General features: G+C 39.2%; 2 protein-coding genes across 2 annotated transcripts; one reads left to right on the top strand and one right to left on the bottom strand.

Moving 5' to 3' along the window:
* Positions 1-875: 875 nt before the first annotated feature.
* On the bottom strand, positions 876-11,440 carry LOC131233657 (GDSL esterase/lipase At1g71250-like). Its single transcript, XM_058230448.1, has 5 exons — positions 11,151-11,440; positions 10,320-10,447; positions 5,494-5,742; positions 3,407-3,647; positions 876-1,517 (listed from the first exon to the last, which is right to left on the bottom strand). The coding sequence occupies exons 1-5, from the start codon at positions 11,383-11,385 to the stop codon at positions 1,297-1,299; spliced, it is 1,074 nt and encodes a 357-aa protein (XP_058086431.1). The 5' UTR covers positions 11,386-11,440; the 3' UTR covers positions 876-1,296.
* A 2,710-nt stretch (positions 11,441-14,150) lies between these two features.
* On the top strand, positions 14,151-14,705 carry LOC131233775 (uncharacterized). Its single transcript, XM_058230565.1, has 2 exons — positions 14,151-14,426; positions 14,544-14,705. Exons 1-2 carry the CDS (start codon positions 14,151-14,153, stop codon positions 14,703-14,705), a joined length of 438 nt encoding a protein of 145 aa, XP_058086548.1.
* The last annotated feature ends 891 nt before the right edge of the window (positions 14,706-15,596 follow it).

Below are 15,596 nucleotides of genomic sequence, written 5' to 3'. Positions count from 1 at the left end.
AATATTGCAAGCAATTTTGGAAAAATTAAAAAAATATTGAAAATTTCATCAAACACTACTAAATACTTTAAAATTAGTCCAATTGACAACGAGTTGAAGGAAAATTTCAAAACATAATAATACTTTATTATTTTTTAATAAAAAATAAACTTTATTTTTTGAAATCTAAAAACAAAAAAAAAAAAAAAAAAAAAAGTTAACAAATCATAATATCATGCCTCATAAATGCTTGATTTCGTGTTTGGAGTGCAATCTTGCAAGTAATTTGGGCAAATTTATTATTATTATTATTTTTTTTCTTTTTTTGTCTTTTTCAAATTGAACCACCTAGACTCAAATCTTAGGATCGGATGGTGAAATCATTCATTTTCCATGTAAAACATGAAGAATCAATGATTTATTATTATTTCGCACTCATTTTATATGTTTTAAAAAGAATAAATTGATTGAAATGAAAAATATGTCACCGGTTGATAAACAACCCCAAATTCAAGAAGATAATGAAATTTTTATTTTTGTCCTAAATCCTTGTGCAAGATAGACGGAAATCCACCCACGACTAAGTTAGAAGGAAGAAATTTGAAGGGAAAATGATTTTTTTTTTTTAAGAAAAAAATTAGAGATTTTTTTAACAAAACAATAAGGTTCCTTAAATCAACAGATATCCGACAATGTCGAGTATAAAAACAAAATAATATCTCATGATATACATTGCAATATCAGGAACCATAAATTTCGATATAGTGTGATATATAGCATCGATACGCATGAATCAAGGAGTTCTTATGTTATTCCGGGGGAGTTTCATGCCACTCACCTGTGATATCAAATTGCCAATACTGGTCCCAACAATGTTACGTGTAATTTCACATTCCTCATTTAAATTATATGTGAGCATTACCAAATCTCTGAAAATCCCCCATTTAAATGTATCCTTCACTAAAATAAGAAATCTGAAACAAACAAACAAACCAACCAAAACAAAACGCGAACTACGATGAGACATTTTCTACTACGAAAACCAGGAGCAGGATTTTGCTGTGGCTGACTCTCATCACCCTCTGACCAACACCGGCTGAAAAGTAAAAGCAAGTGAACCCACTCTCGAAGAACGGTGATAAGATTCACCCAAAACAGGCTTTCGATGTGGGTTCTTCATTCACCAATTACATAAATGCCACTGGTCTGCAGATGTTCCACTCACCTATTTTTTCTCTTCTCCCTTATGAGATGCAGACGAACATTACATTTTACAGATTACAAGCTCTATGGGCTTCGTATCCAAAATAGGGCACACTATATTGATGCAAGCTGCTGGATGTTGATAGGATAGATGTCGGAAGGTGGGCCGGTGAATGATCTCTGGGCCACGATCCTGTTAAGAGCTTCTGTCGGATGGAGGCCGTCCCAAAAGGTGTAAGAATTTCTATCACTGCAAGGTATGGTTCCGACGATGCAGTTCACCTGCCCCTGGCTTTTGTCAACCCCACAGCAACCTTGCCCTGTGACTATGAAACCTGGAAATGTGGCCATCAGTTACACTTCAATTGAATTGAATTGAATTATGATTGTTCATTACGACTTACTTGAATTGAAATGAATTGAATTTTGTTCTTCGTTACAACTTGAATTGAATTGAATTACGATTGTTCTTCGTTACTACTTACTTGAATTGAATTACGATTGTTAGTTACAACTTGAATTGAATTGAATTGAATTACGATTGTTTGTTATGAGGGGCCAGTCCCAAATAGCAATTCAGATCATTTCATCCCCAGCTTGAAATGGATAGAATTGCAATCAGGGGTTGGTTTGTCCTTTTGAGATAGATATTGTCACACCTCCATTTTTGTCTTCTCAGCTCATATTTCATTCAGTTATTGCATTTCAATCCAACTGAGCATCCAAACACATTGTGAAAGTGTATCCCAATAGAATAGTGGGACTGATCTGCTGGCCACATGCATGGATCTCATCCATTGATCAAGATCTATGAGTAATGAGAAATGGGCTCCACCAAATCCCCTAAGCTCACACCTTATCATTGTTCTTGTTAAGATCGTCGCTCTGAATCATTTTCACTGATATGGAAGTTATCATGCGCCAAACGCCTCTATTTTGAGCAATATGGTGGCCCCACCTGTTTGGATTTCTTTTGAGGTGATCGGATGAAAAAGGCATTACGTATGTCATCGGACAGCAGCATGATGCAGCAATTATGTATTTCCATTACGGATATTTCATGTTATGTACCCTCTGCAAAATAGGGAATGATCACATAACCTTCCACGAACTCTGTGGGGCCGACCGTCATGAGTAAGTAGAGCTGGGCAAGGGATGACTCGACTCATTCTAAACCAAGTGGGTGAGTCGATCTGAACCGAGTAGACTTCGTCCAATCCAAACTTGAACCAGTTGACTTTAGGTCACCCAATAACTTGACTCAAACTCGATTCTAAACTCAGCTCGTGTGTATGTGCGTGTTTGTGTGTGTGTGTGTGTGTGTGTGTGTGTGTGTGTGTGTGTATATATATATATATATATAGAGAGAGAGAGAGAGAGAGAGAGAGAGAGAGAGAGAGAGACCCTCATATTTGAGGTTTCAGATTGAGATGACATGTATCCATGGAGAGGCTACAATTCTGGCAGGTGCACTTACATTCTGAGTTGTGATTTCGTCCTGTGGATACCCGTTGTACTTACCTGTGACTTGGTCCAGATTAATCCAAGCTAAACTAGTACTCGGATTGGGTCAAGCATGCTGGACTCGGTACCAAGTCGAGTCGAATTTGGGTCAGGTATATTTCAAAACCGGATTGAGTCAGGCCAGCCCTAACTCAGTCCAACTCAACTCGATGCCCAGCTCTATCCTCTATGTGTAAGTGTCATCCAACCTGTCCATTAGATGCACCCCACAATGTGAGGCCTAGATGCCAAAATCCAGCCCAACCCATAACTTAGGTGGGCCACACCAAAAGGACAATGGGGAAATTGGGGAAGGGGAATGCCCACCATAGAAACATCCAGATGGAATGTGCTATCCACTGTCTTGTGTATATGTCATCCAACCCACTCATCAGGTGCGACCCACTAAAATGAAGGGACAACGAAACTCAAGCTATTCCAAATTTCAGGTGGGCCCCAACAAATGAATATACATCTTTTAGAGGTGATGTAAATTGTCTACTGTGGCGTCCCACCTGAGTTTTCAAAAGAGATGATTCTGGGGATGTACAGATGCACCTTTTTGGATTCCACATGAACATCACAGGTGGACCCCACACAGCACGAATTTATGGTAATTACCATGAACAACGTGTGACCATTCCCATGCAAAATACACGTCGTCGATACTAGATAGAAGCATCTGAAACAGTATTTTTATTACTAGTAATGTAAGATGTACCGTAAATATTTGGGTTGATGAGTACGTCGGTGACGATCCCATAGGCGTCCACGTAGACGAAGTTGGTCCCAGGCATATGCATGTTGGCATCGATTAGGAAAGATCGAAGAGCTGAGTTGAAGAGGACCACCATCTGATTTACCTTCTCCGTGCAACTTTGACCTGACAGCTGGACCGGCGTGCAACCGATGGGCCCCACCGAATACACCACAAATTTCCTGGCCCCCATGTTATACAGCGCCTACGCATGAAAGACAAACGTTCAACACTGAAAAATGAAAATGACAAGGATTATATATTCAAGTGGCAAGGGCTTACTTTCTCCAACTTGGGTAAACGAATTAATCGTGCGTGAAATCCATATTGATCGGCCTCGATCCCAAAAATCAGGCTGATTCAACACTCAGGTGGGCCACCCCATAATATGTAACTAAAGCATTTAAATTCACGTGGAATGGCCCACCTGAGTTTTGGAATACTGTGATTTTTGGTATTTCTTTCATCCCGGTGAGGCACGTCAGATTAATGGATTCGATGGTATATAAACACCACGGTGAACCCTATGCAAAACTAATGGTGGACGTCTCATCCTAACTGTTTGCTATGGTGTGGCCCACCTGAGTGTTGGATCATAATGATTTTCTCGATATCAGGTGAACACAAGGCAAGGCACCTGATGGACGAGGTGTATCTTATGAAAATTCTGCCAACGTGGCTCTCAGTAAGTGAAAAAAATCTCATCCCGAGGTGCTCTAGCATTGTTTAATGGATTGGGTAGGGTTACCCATTTCTACCGTTAATGTGGTCAGGTTGGAATGAGGGTTGTATGTCTTATCAGAAACTTAATGTGTCAAATGAACCAGAATTAGTCAGATACAGCCCATGAAGCCCCATTTTCCACACCATGTCACCTACTACAATATCACATCCGTACAAAAGGTGGGCCACACCATGATAATCACCTTGTACAAGATCAGGACGATCCACATAGAGTAGGACACAATATCAATGGACAGCCGGTGGTATATATTAGTGTACTATTGTGGACCACCCAATGAGTTGATGGGCCTGGTTTTCCTCCCAATTGATTACCATGATTTGCCTCACAGATTTTATGGAGAGGATATTCTACCTATGTGACACATTGGCCAGAACAAATGGGTTTATCATGACTTGTTATACAGCCACTGGATCCCATCAACTTTCTTGGATCGTTTTAAGGCTTGATTTAAAAAAATGAGACAAATCCAAAGCTCAAATAGACCCTTCCACACAAAGCAGTGGATATTGAACATGGACCATCGAATACTTCATGGGATTACATATGTTTTGGATCAATATGATATTTGTGTTTTCTCTTTGTCCAGGCCTTTGTGACCTTATGAACAGTTTGGATGACAAATAAATACCATGGTGTGCCCTCCGAAGGTTTCACCTGTAAGAATGCTTTCTATGGTGTAGTACACGAGCTTTGGATCTGCCTAATTTTTGAACTCATGCCCTAAAATGACATGAAAAAAATAGATGATCAGCATGGATGAACAGCGTTGATATAACATGTACATTACGGTTTACTCACAGAACTTGGTGACATCAACCCACCACAGAGGTGGGTGGTATATGGCACAACAGGCAATCCCCTTCCTAAGCAACTTACGCCACATGGCATATTATAAGCACTTTTCAGAAAGAATAAAAATCCTAACAGCTGGAAATGATTGAAATGAGAACAGCATGGATTGACATACAGTATGCCATGTGAACCCAAGACGGTCTCCTAGGTCCCGCTTGGATACCACCAAATAAATAACTATTTCTACTGATAGCATTAGATAAGTAAATGATTTGAAATAAGTTCAATTTATAATCAATTATAAATAATTTTATTTAAAATTATTTAATTACTTTAATTTAAAAGTAGAAATGAAGATAAGCTACTTAATTATAAATAACTTATCTTAAGTAACTTTCCATCCAAATGCCCCCATATATCAGCCCCGTCCCTTGCAAAATGTGTGAAATTATTGTTCTACCCTCCCATCGCTAATGAGAAGCGAAAGAGAAATGAGCGGAATAGAAAAGAGTACCATGAGTTGTTGTCCCATCTGACGAACAAGGAGGTCGCTGAACGCGAGAGGGGTATAATGAGAACTGGTGGCATATAAATCTGGTCGAAGGTAATTAGTCAAATAGTCGTTGCTTCCGGTGGAGATAAGAAAGAGAGCTTTGGACATATATGCTGAAATTAACGTCGTATTCTGAGAAAATAGCGAATATATCCCCGATAAGCTCTGCCTGAAATTCTCAATCTGCTTCTTTAGTGGAATTCGAGCTGCCTGCGTTTCCAAATACATAATATTAGGATCTATTTGGATCCTTGAAAGGATAGGAAAGAAAATAATATTAATTGGAAAACTTTATTTCCACGATTTTTATTTTATTTTTTAAAATCATCATTTACGTTATTTGTTTTTCAACAGGATTTTGCAAGAAATTTAAGAGCACATGTGGACACTTAAATTATGGCACTAGTAGTATATGTGAGGTGTTTGAAACTATATAGTAGCACATGTGGCACAAAACATGCACTCGCATATTGGATATATGGGCACTTAAGCTATATGACACCGCTTATGAACATTGCACTATTGGCATGTGTGGTGTATTTGAACAGATAGACAATGACACATGTGATACATTGGTGCTTGTGTAAGCTTTGCACACAAAGGGAGCAAGAGAAGATGGATGGTAGTAAGTGTGAAACGTTGGCCCAGTACAAGATAAGATGAACGGTATCACAGACAGGATGCTGTACATATGTAGAGTATTGCAAGAGATGATGAATGGTGACACCTAGCATATTGGCACATGTAGCATGTATGAGGTATAACTTAATATGGATAATGATTCATTTAGCACATTGACACATGTGACATATATAAAGTAATTGAAGATAAATGGTATCACATTTCGGCTTAATCTATAAATTTATCGTCTTTCTATATTAGGAAAAAGACTCTTTTAGAGGTGGAGAGAGCAAATTTGTATATTTTCCAATAAAGATGAAAAATAAGAAATGGTATTTTCGGCAGATTTTTGCAAAGAAAGTCTTGACAAATAATGAAAAGTGTGCTGTATGGAAAATAATGTTTCTTTTTCGTTCTTTTCCACCTTTCAAACCAGAGGTCTTGGGTCCAATACCTATAGGTGGTGAAATCCCACCATTGTATGAGTGTGGGAATGGATGTGGGGTGCATGTAAAAATTGTGTGTGGGTCCAACCGTGGTATATATATGTCATCCAATCTATTCATCTGATGTAATACACTGGGATGAAGGGATGCTCAGTAAATCAGGACATTCTAACACTTAAGCGAGCCACACCACATGAATTTCAAGGTTTAGGCATGATTTTACGCCGTTTCTTATGGTTTGGCCCATGTAAATCCTAGATGGAATTTATTTTCAGGATCCACAGTGACAATATGGTGGCACATCTGATGGATGGGCTGGATTTGGTGCATGTTCCTCTGAGGTAGCATTCGCTCAATGCACGTCAGGTTCCTGTATGGCTAGTGGGTAGTCATATATCACCCAAGCTCAACCGTCCACCATGCTATTAGTATGACATCCACTCCGTCCATAAGGAATGCCCCTTAAAGTTTGCCTACATGGTAAAAATACAACCGGATCCATAACTTAGGTGGGCCATAACACAGAGTACAATCGCATGGGATGCCAAACGTAGGTATGTGTGTGGGGCCACCTTAGTGTGTATATTTCATCAAACCCATTCATCATGTGTAGCCCATCATGATCGACGGAAATAGAAAAAATCAGCATAGTTCAGAACGCAAACGGGCCACATGGCATGTGAGGTTAACCAGATTTTATTAAAAATGGTATTTTGGTAATTTACATGAATTCTTTTGATGACTTTTGATAAAGTTATAAATGAAAGTATTATAAATTTCTTGGGATACAACCTTATGATTAATAGGTAGATAACTATAATTATAATATAAATATAAGAATTCGACTATAATTTTCCTATTACATTATTATCATTACTATTGTTGTTCCAGTATAGACTTTTCTTTGATCTTGACCATTCAATTTGTTGGCCGAATTGTGAGCGGTACAAAGTAAATCCATAGGCCTGATAGATAAGATCATTACATTAGTTGTTGAGTTTCCATGCCACCATCTTTTTTATGAGCCGTTTGACTTGAGATAAAGGCTTGCTTAAGTTGTTTGAACGAGCTCTTCATATTTTGCCTATGTGTTTGAACACGAGAACTATTAAAGATTTCCGTGACCATATAGCAAGAATATCATCTATCTTGAAAAAGACAAAATAAAAGTAAATCATATCCAATATCAGAACATGATCATATTTTGTCCCATGTGCTAAATGTTAAATAATTGCTACTTCCATATTCAAGGACTCCACATGTGCTATTACGAATATTTGAAAAACTTTCAAGGGCCGCATGGGTCATTGTGCACATGTATAGTAATTGTTACATGTGCTGCCAGCTGGACATGGATTGATATTGACACTGTGAGTAGCAACATCTAATGGTACCCATGATGTATGTGTTTTATCCACGCTGTCTATCGATTTTACCATTTTACATCATTGGGGCCTGTTTGGGAGCTTGGATTTGGAACCCCCTGAATTTGAAACCCTCCTAATGTGTTTGACACCTTAAATTGGGGATCAACTTTAATTCAAAAGTAGCTATGCATGGTATATTCACGGGGGTTTGAATTTTATTACTAAATCAACTTTAACATCTCTAATTAGTAACATATGCAATGTTTGAAACAATAATTGCAATAAGCGAAATATATGGTTAACCCGAAAATGATGAAATTTCAAGTCTAAGATGGGCCAAAAGCACAAGATCATGTTCGAGTGACTAACCAACGATTTTTGACCATTGATTTATATGGACAATGTTTGGACGGTGTTAATCATTATATTAAAGTTATTAATAGTGATGTAATTGATAATCTAATTATTTTTGGATATCATTAGTAGGCCGTGTGCTCAGTAGAATAATAGTATGGTGACACACATGTTACATATGCAACTATTGAAAGGATTTTGGATGTAATCCAAGCTTTCACCATGGATTTGAAACCCCCAATTGTTGCCAAACAACAAGAGGATTTGAAGTCCCCTCAAATCCCTCCAAATCCATGGTGTCAAACAAACCTTTATTTTAGGGAATGAGAATGGCATCGTTTGGTACCATGGATTTGAGGGGATTTCAAATCCCATGGGTTGTTTAGCATCATAAAGTAATTGGGGGTTTCAAATCCCCTTGCTAAGGGGTTTCAAATCCAAGGTGAGACCTTGTATTACATCTAAAATCATTCTCATGGTTGCATGTGTAACATGTGTATCACTAGACTATTAATCTATTGGACACATGGCCCACTAATGATATCCTAAAATAATTAAATTATCAATTGCATCACTATAATTACTTTAATACGATGATCTGCACCGTCCAAACATTGTCCATGTAAATCAGAGAGGGTTTCAAATCCCCTTGGTTGTTTGGCAGCATAAAGCAATTGGGGATTGCCAATCCAGGGGGTTCCCAATCCCCTCTTTGAGGGGGTTTGTAATCCAAGGTGAGAGCTTGGATTACACCTAAAATCATTTCAATAGTTGCAAGTATAAATGTATGTCACTGTACACTATCATTCTACTGGGCACATGGCCCACTAACGATGATCAGCACCGTCCAAACATTGTTCATGTAGATCAGCACCGTCCAAATATTGTCTAGCACCATCCAAACATTGTCCATATTAATCAACGGTTAAAAATCGTTGGTTAGTCACTCGGACATGATCTTGTGCTTGCGGTTCATCTGAGACTTGGAATTTCATCATTTTTAGGCAAAACATATATTTTAGCGGGCTTATCACAACCATAGTGTCAAAAATTATATATCTCACCAATTGGGGATATTAAAGTTGATTTAATAATTAAATTCAAACTCCCGTAAATATACCATGTATAGGTATTTTTGAATTAAAGTTGATTCACACTCTAAGGTGCCAAACACATCGAGAGGATTGCCAATCCAGGGGGTTCCTAAAATAATTAAATTATCAATTGCATCACTATAATTACTTTAATACGATGATCTGCACCGTCCAAACATTGTCCATGTAAATCAACGATTAAAAATCGTTGGTTACTCACTTAGACATGATCTTGTGCTTGTGGCCCATCCAAGACTTGGAATTTCATCATTTTTTGGCAAAGTATATATTCCAGTGGGCTTATTACAACCATTGTGTCAAAACTTATATAAGTTCACTAATTAGAAATATTAAAGTTAATTTATTAATTAAATTCAAACCCCTGCAAATATACTACGAATATAAATAGCTAGCTACTTTTGGATTAAAGTTGAATCTCAATCTACGGTGCCAAACACAAGAAGAGGATTTCAAATCCAAGATAGATCCAAATCTCACGAGGATCACACCACATTGGTGATTGAATGCCCACTAAAAAACTTTCAAAAGCTCACTGTAATGTTTATTTATCATCTAACTTATTAGACCTCGATGAAGGGAAAACGTAAATATTAGTTTGATCCAAAACATTCGTAACAGTGAACAGTTGTTTCTTGTGGTGTGGTTCACCTGAGATTTGTATTTGCCTCATTTTTGGGATCATGCCTCGCAAAATGGATGGACAGCAAGTATGCAATTAGCGTATCTGACAGCATGATCTAGGCAGCCTGTGACCGGCAACTTTACTTTGTCCAGACAGCCTCCCAATGTATGATGTGTACGGTGTGTGTGTGTGGGGGGGGGGGGGGGGGGGGGCTTGCATGTGTGGCCCACCTCAAGTGTAACAGCAAGGGTGTGAAACTTACAAATTGTTGGCCAGTTTCATCGAGAATTCCTGAAGCTCCGGATGCATAGTTGATGCCTTGGAGAATCCGTACGCCGCTGATCGATGGGTCCGAGAAGGGTGGTGCGAAAGGCAAACCCAGCAGTTCAGCTGCATCAAATTACACAAGATTTTCTTGTTAGTAGAGGAAATATCCATGTTTTACTTACCATTTTCTCACCCTAAAATGCATGTGTATAGCCAACCTTTTGACAACTGTAATCGGACGCAACCACATTCGGCCAACGGTCCACTGGCCCAAACCCATCACAAAAGCAGGACGGGCCAGTTGACCGTCGGCCGACCCAACCCATTGCCACCGCTCCATGCAAAAGTGCATATCAGTATTCCAACTACGTGCATATCAGTGTTCCATTATGGATGGTGACTATAAGGTGCATTTATCACCGTTCATTCAAAGCCGGTCTATACTCGATCCATACACCCCACATGAGGCATGCATGGTGCCGATTCAGGCCATTCAAACCACAGATCCGATTCTTAATGAAACGCAGGCCAAAATCACATTACTCAGATGATCCTAGCTATCCAATCAGTGGCCATCAGATAATCGGTTAGAAAGATTGGCCCACTCCCAAAATCTTGGTTGGAATCATATGGCTAAGATCTTCCACCAGTGTCATTTTCGAGCCACGTTTCACGTTTCATCAATAATATCACCTACGGTTACGATCTTCTTAACGCACCACGCATGCACGCCTATACATGCGTACGTGTAGCGTGTGTGAGAGTGTGTGTGTGTGTGTGTGTGTGTGTGTGTGTGAGAGAGAGAGAGAGAGAGAGAGTCTCTAACCGATGATGTCGACAGCGAGCTTTCCATTGGAGAAACGGCCAGTGGGGCCCAGAGGGAAATCGATGCCGTAGGGAGAGTAGTTGGATTTGGCGAGTGTGGGGATGTAGTTGTTGTTGCCTGAATCCGATAGCGAATCTCCAAAGACGAATACGGCCGGGGCTGTTACTGAGTCGGCGACCACTCGTAGTAGAAGCAGAAAAACAAGAACGAACATGGCCATCACCTTCCGAAACATCCGAACTATTCAACTCCTCCTGTCTTTTCTAATTTTTTCTGAAAAAGAGTGATTGCTGGACCGCCCTCGCCCAAGGACTAGACTTCTGTGTGAGTTTCGTACTAACAAAAGAAGGTGATGACTCATCCTTCTCACGTGACGTACAGGTAATCCGACCGGCATGAATGTGGGTCCCACTCTGGATGGAGCCGTACATCTAAAATGATTCTGCTCCTTCAATCGTAAACATCTAATTAAAGGATACCAAACCTCAATCAATGTTAATGTTATACAAGGACACGGATTGCCTGCGACACCCTGTACTAGGGAGTTTCAAGTATCAACCCATTTTTTTTTTTAAACCAACCCCACTGTTCGCTTATTCGTGGCCCACCTGAGTTTTGGATCAGCCTCATTTTTGGCCTCGCATACTCTCATGGTCAGGCAAAAATGATGGACGGAGTAGATTTATAACATTATTAGTGGGACCCACCATATTTAAAAATAAATTATTTTTTATTAAAAAAAGAATGAATTCTCTCTAGTGATGTACGGAAGCACGTCATCGTGACTAACCCACTCTCTCCCTTCTTTGTATGGTAATGGACACCGAACTCTTCCACCACTTGAAACTGTCTACACTCTCCACTCTTCCATTTCGTTACTCACCTCCTTAAAAAAAAAAAAAAAACAATCGAATCAAAAGGAGAAAAAAAAACTCTGTAAATTAAAAGAGAGAGAGAGAGAGAGAGAGAGAGAGATTGGAGTAGGGCCGAGAGAGAGAGAGAGATTGGAATAGGGCCGGATTATCAGATTTTTTAAGGTAGGTGATCTTAACTTGAAGTTTAACATTTTCAATTAATTGTATGTTATTTTATTTCAAAATTTTAAAAGTAATATTACTTAAATTAATCATTTATGTAATTGATCTTTTATTTAAAATTTATTTAATTATTTAGTTTAATTGTTGAAATTTTGAAATATTCCTTGAAACAATTGTCGAATTAAATCGGTTTGATTCATAGTTAAATTTTAATTTAATATTCAAATTATATATATATGACTGTGTTGGTGCAATTGGCACTTCTTCGTGATACTCGGAATGTCAGTCTTGAAAAACAAGTCATTATTTTTCTTCACACAGTGGGCCATAACGTTCACAATCATGTCATAGGGCATCGTTTCATTCGCTCGGGTGAAATGGTAAGCTGGTATTTTCATCGCATTCTTGATGCGGTGGTATCGCTGTACCTTGTTTACGTGAAACAGGCCGAACAAGAGCCACCCACCGACCTCCAAACAAATCAAAATTGGGCCATAACGTTCACAATCATGTCATAGGGCATCGTTTCATTCGCTCGGGTGAAATGGTAAGCTGGTATTTTCATCGCATTCTTGATGCGGTGGTATCGCTGTACCTTGTTTACGTGAAACAGGCCGAACAAGAGCCACCCATCGACCTTCAAACAAATCAAAATTGGACTTCATATTTTTAGGTATAAGTATTTTCGAAGGTCTCTTTGCTAATCTACTGTTTATTTTCATCCATCAATTCACAACTACACAGTTGGTTTAATTTACATGTAACACATCATAGAACTGTATTGGTGCAATTGACGGTACACATATTCCAGTGCACGTTCCAACACCCGATCATGCTAGCTTCCGCAATCGGAAAAAGGTTTTGTCCCAAAATGTTCTTGCAGCCTGCTCATTTGATATGAAGATATTGTATCTGCTAGCCGGCTGGGAAGGTTCTTCATTAGACGCGAGGGTGCTACACAATGCGTTGACTCGAACCGATGATCTTTTGACAATCTCAAATGGTAGATCACTATAGTTGTTGCATTGGAATATATTTTGATAATTAATGGTTTAATCTGATATGCTTAAGGTAACATTAGTTTTAATGTGTAGGAAAATATTACATTGTCGACGCTGGATATGCCCATTCGCCAGGATTTATGACTCCTTATCATGGTGTTCGTTACCATTTGCAAGAGTATCAAACTGACAGATCACCGTCGAACATGAGGGAGTTGTTTAATTATCGTCATGCCCAGTTGCAGAATGCAATTGAATGTTGTTTTGGCTTAGTGAATGGTAGATTTTCGATACTGAAGACGGTGATCCAGTATCCATTTGAAACACAAGTGAAAGTTGTCATTGCTTGCTTTGTCTTACATAATTTCATACGATCTGATATTGAGTGCGGTGAAGATGTACAGGCTGCTGGTATATTAGTAGGCGAGGTGGAGTGTAACCCTACACCCACCGAGGTCTCCACGCATGACGAGCAGCATTATTTATTTCGATCGAATCAAATGAAGAAAGAAGCATGGATTAGGGCGCGCAATGCCATCGCAAAGCGAATGTGGGCAGATGCGCAATGTAATAGTAGGACAGGATAGCACAATAGATAACCATTACTTTTTGCAAGTTCTGTCTTTACATGTGAAGTACATTAGACCAAACGTGTTGTAACTAAATGGAGTGGGTAAGGATTATTATTGTCATGTTAATCAACCATATAATTTGCATAAAGCACTCTGACTTTCTTTATGCATTGAACTTGGGTGATTTGATTGTCTGAATAACAGGGCACATAATAGTTTATTTTTTGTGTATGTGTAATGTTGGACACTTGTCTATCTGATACATTCACACCGATACAAACGTCCGTTCGGTCCCCTGCTTTACCTACGCGATGTTCACCATGAAAAAAGACAGTCAAATTCCTTGCAGAACCCCTATTCCAGGCAGCAAAGAGCAAGTGGAGCTCTACAATGGATCAGGTTCTATGTAACACATTGTTGAAACAAATCGCACTAGGAAGGAAAACCGATAATGTCTTCAAAAGAGAAGCATATCAAGAAGCGGCCGAGCAAGTGACAAGACAAACATGGGTGCCTGTCACCTGGCAGAACGTACAAAATAGAATCCGATATCATAAAAGAGAGTACAATGATGTCAAGGACATGCTTGCTGCTATTGAATTCGGCTGGAACAATGAGCGTATGGTGGTCACTGCACCAAATGAAGTATGGGAAGAGTATCTCAAGGTATTATTAAATCTAGTAGTTCTATATTTGTTTATCCCATGTATTAGCTTCAACCCAAACCTATGATTATATAAATCTGAATACATTCAAATAATGCGGAGTGTTCTGTTTCTGTAGTCACACCCACGCACTGTGAGACTACGGGGCAAGAGGATCGAGAGAATGGATGACCTAGGGGTTACCGTCGACTCTGATCAAACGACCGGACGTTATGTGAAGGGATCAAGGACAATGGCTGCATCATCATCTAGGATTATTCGAGATCTGAACAAGACATGAACGGAGTTAGATGACGATCTTGACGATCATGTTGACCTCTCCGACGATACGTTAGGGGATTCTATAGGGACCATGCGCGGTCAATTTTCCTCAGACACACCGAGCATGTAAAATAGATGTTATCGCGGCACTCCCACTCACACATCTGATACAGATCATGGTCGCAGTGGGAATGGGAGTAGCACCAGGAAACGACAGCGCCCACCTCGACCATATGATATACTTGGCATTTCTCTAAGGTCTGTTGCGGACGCTATACGCGACTTTGGGCTAGGAAAGGAGGTCAACCGAACTAGCAAAGTTTTGGATGTCATCAAAGAGGTGCAAGGCCTAACTAACTCTGAGTTCATTGAAGTTGGTCAGCTCTTAAGCAGGGACGAGAAGATGGCATCCTTCTTTGTTAGCTTACGCCCTGAGCGCCGCGTCGATTGGTTAAAACAAACCCTCCGAGATAAGTTTGGTGATGGTGCAAGTGGTTCTGTTTGATGGGCTTTGTCCCATGATGATACTTTTTATGATTTTCTTTTTTTTGGCTTGGTTTGTGTGGATTGCTTTTTTTTGTTTTGGGTTGTTTTGATGTTGGTAGGTTTACATTTTGTGAATGACATTAAACTGCTTACAATCAATAACTATAATGCTTTCTTATAATCATATCAAGTAGACATTCATGATATTAGTCAAATCTTAAATTCACAAACTTGAAATATGTAAGCTCTAATACAGGTCTTAGACAAAGGATCAAGGTACGTGTTAATATTCCTTTCAATGCAATGCAATAGCCCCATCGAGGACGGTGTAAATAAGACATTTATTTCTTCAATATTAGATACAGACATCAGGTGTATCTACTAATATCTTAATTCTCCTGCTATCTTCATTACACATTGCGAT

The sequence above is a fragment of the Magnolia sinica genome, chromosome 18 (assembly GCF_029962835.1).
Source record: "Magnolia sinica isolate HGM2019 chromosome 18, MsV1, whole genome shotgun sequence".
Lineage (NCBI taxonomy): Eukaryota > Viridiplantae > Streptophyta > Magnoliopsida > Magnoliales > Magnoliaceae > Magnolia > Magnolia sinica.
The sequence above is the reverse complement of the archived record's forward strand: the minus strand, read 5'-3'. Positions and strand labels throughout refer to the sequence as shown.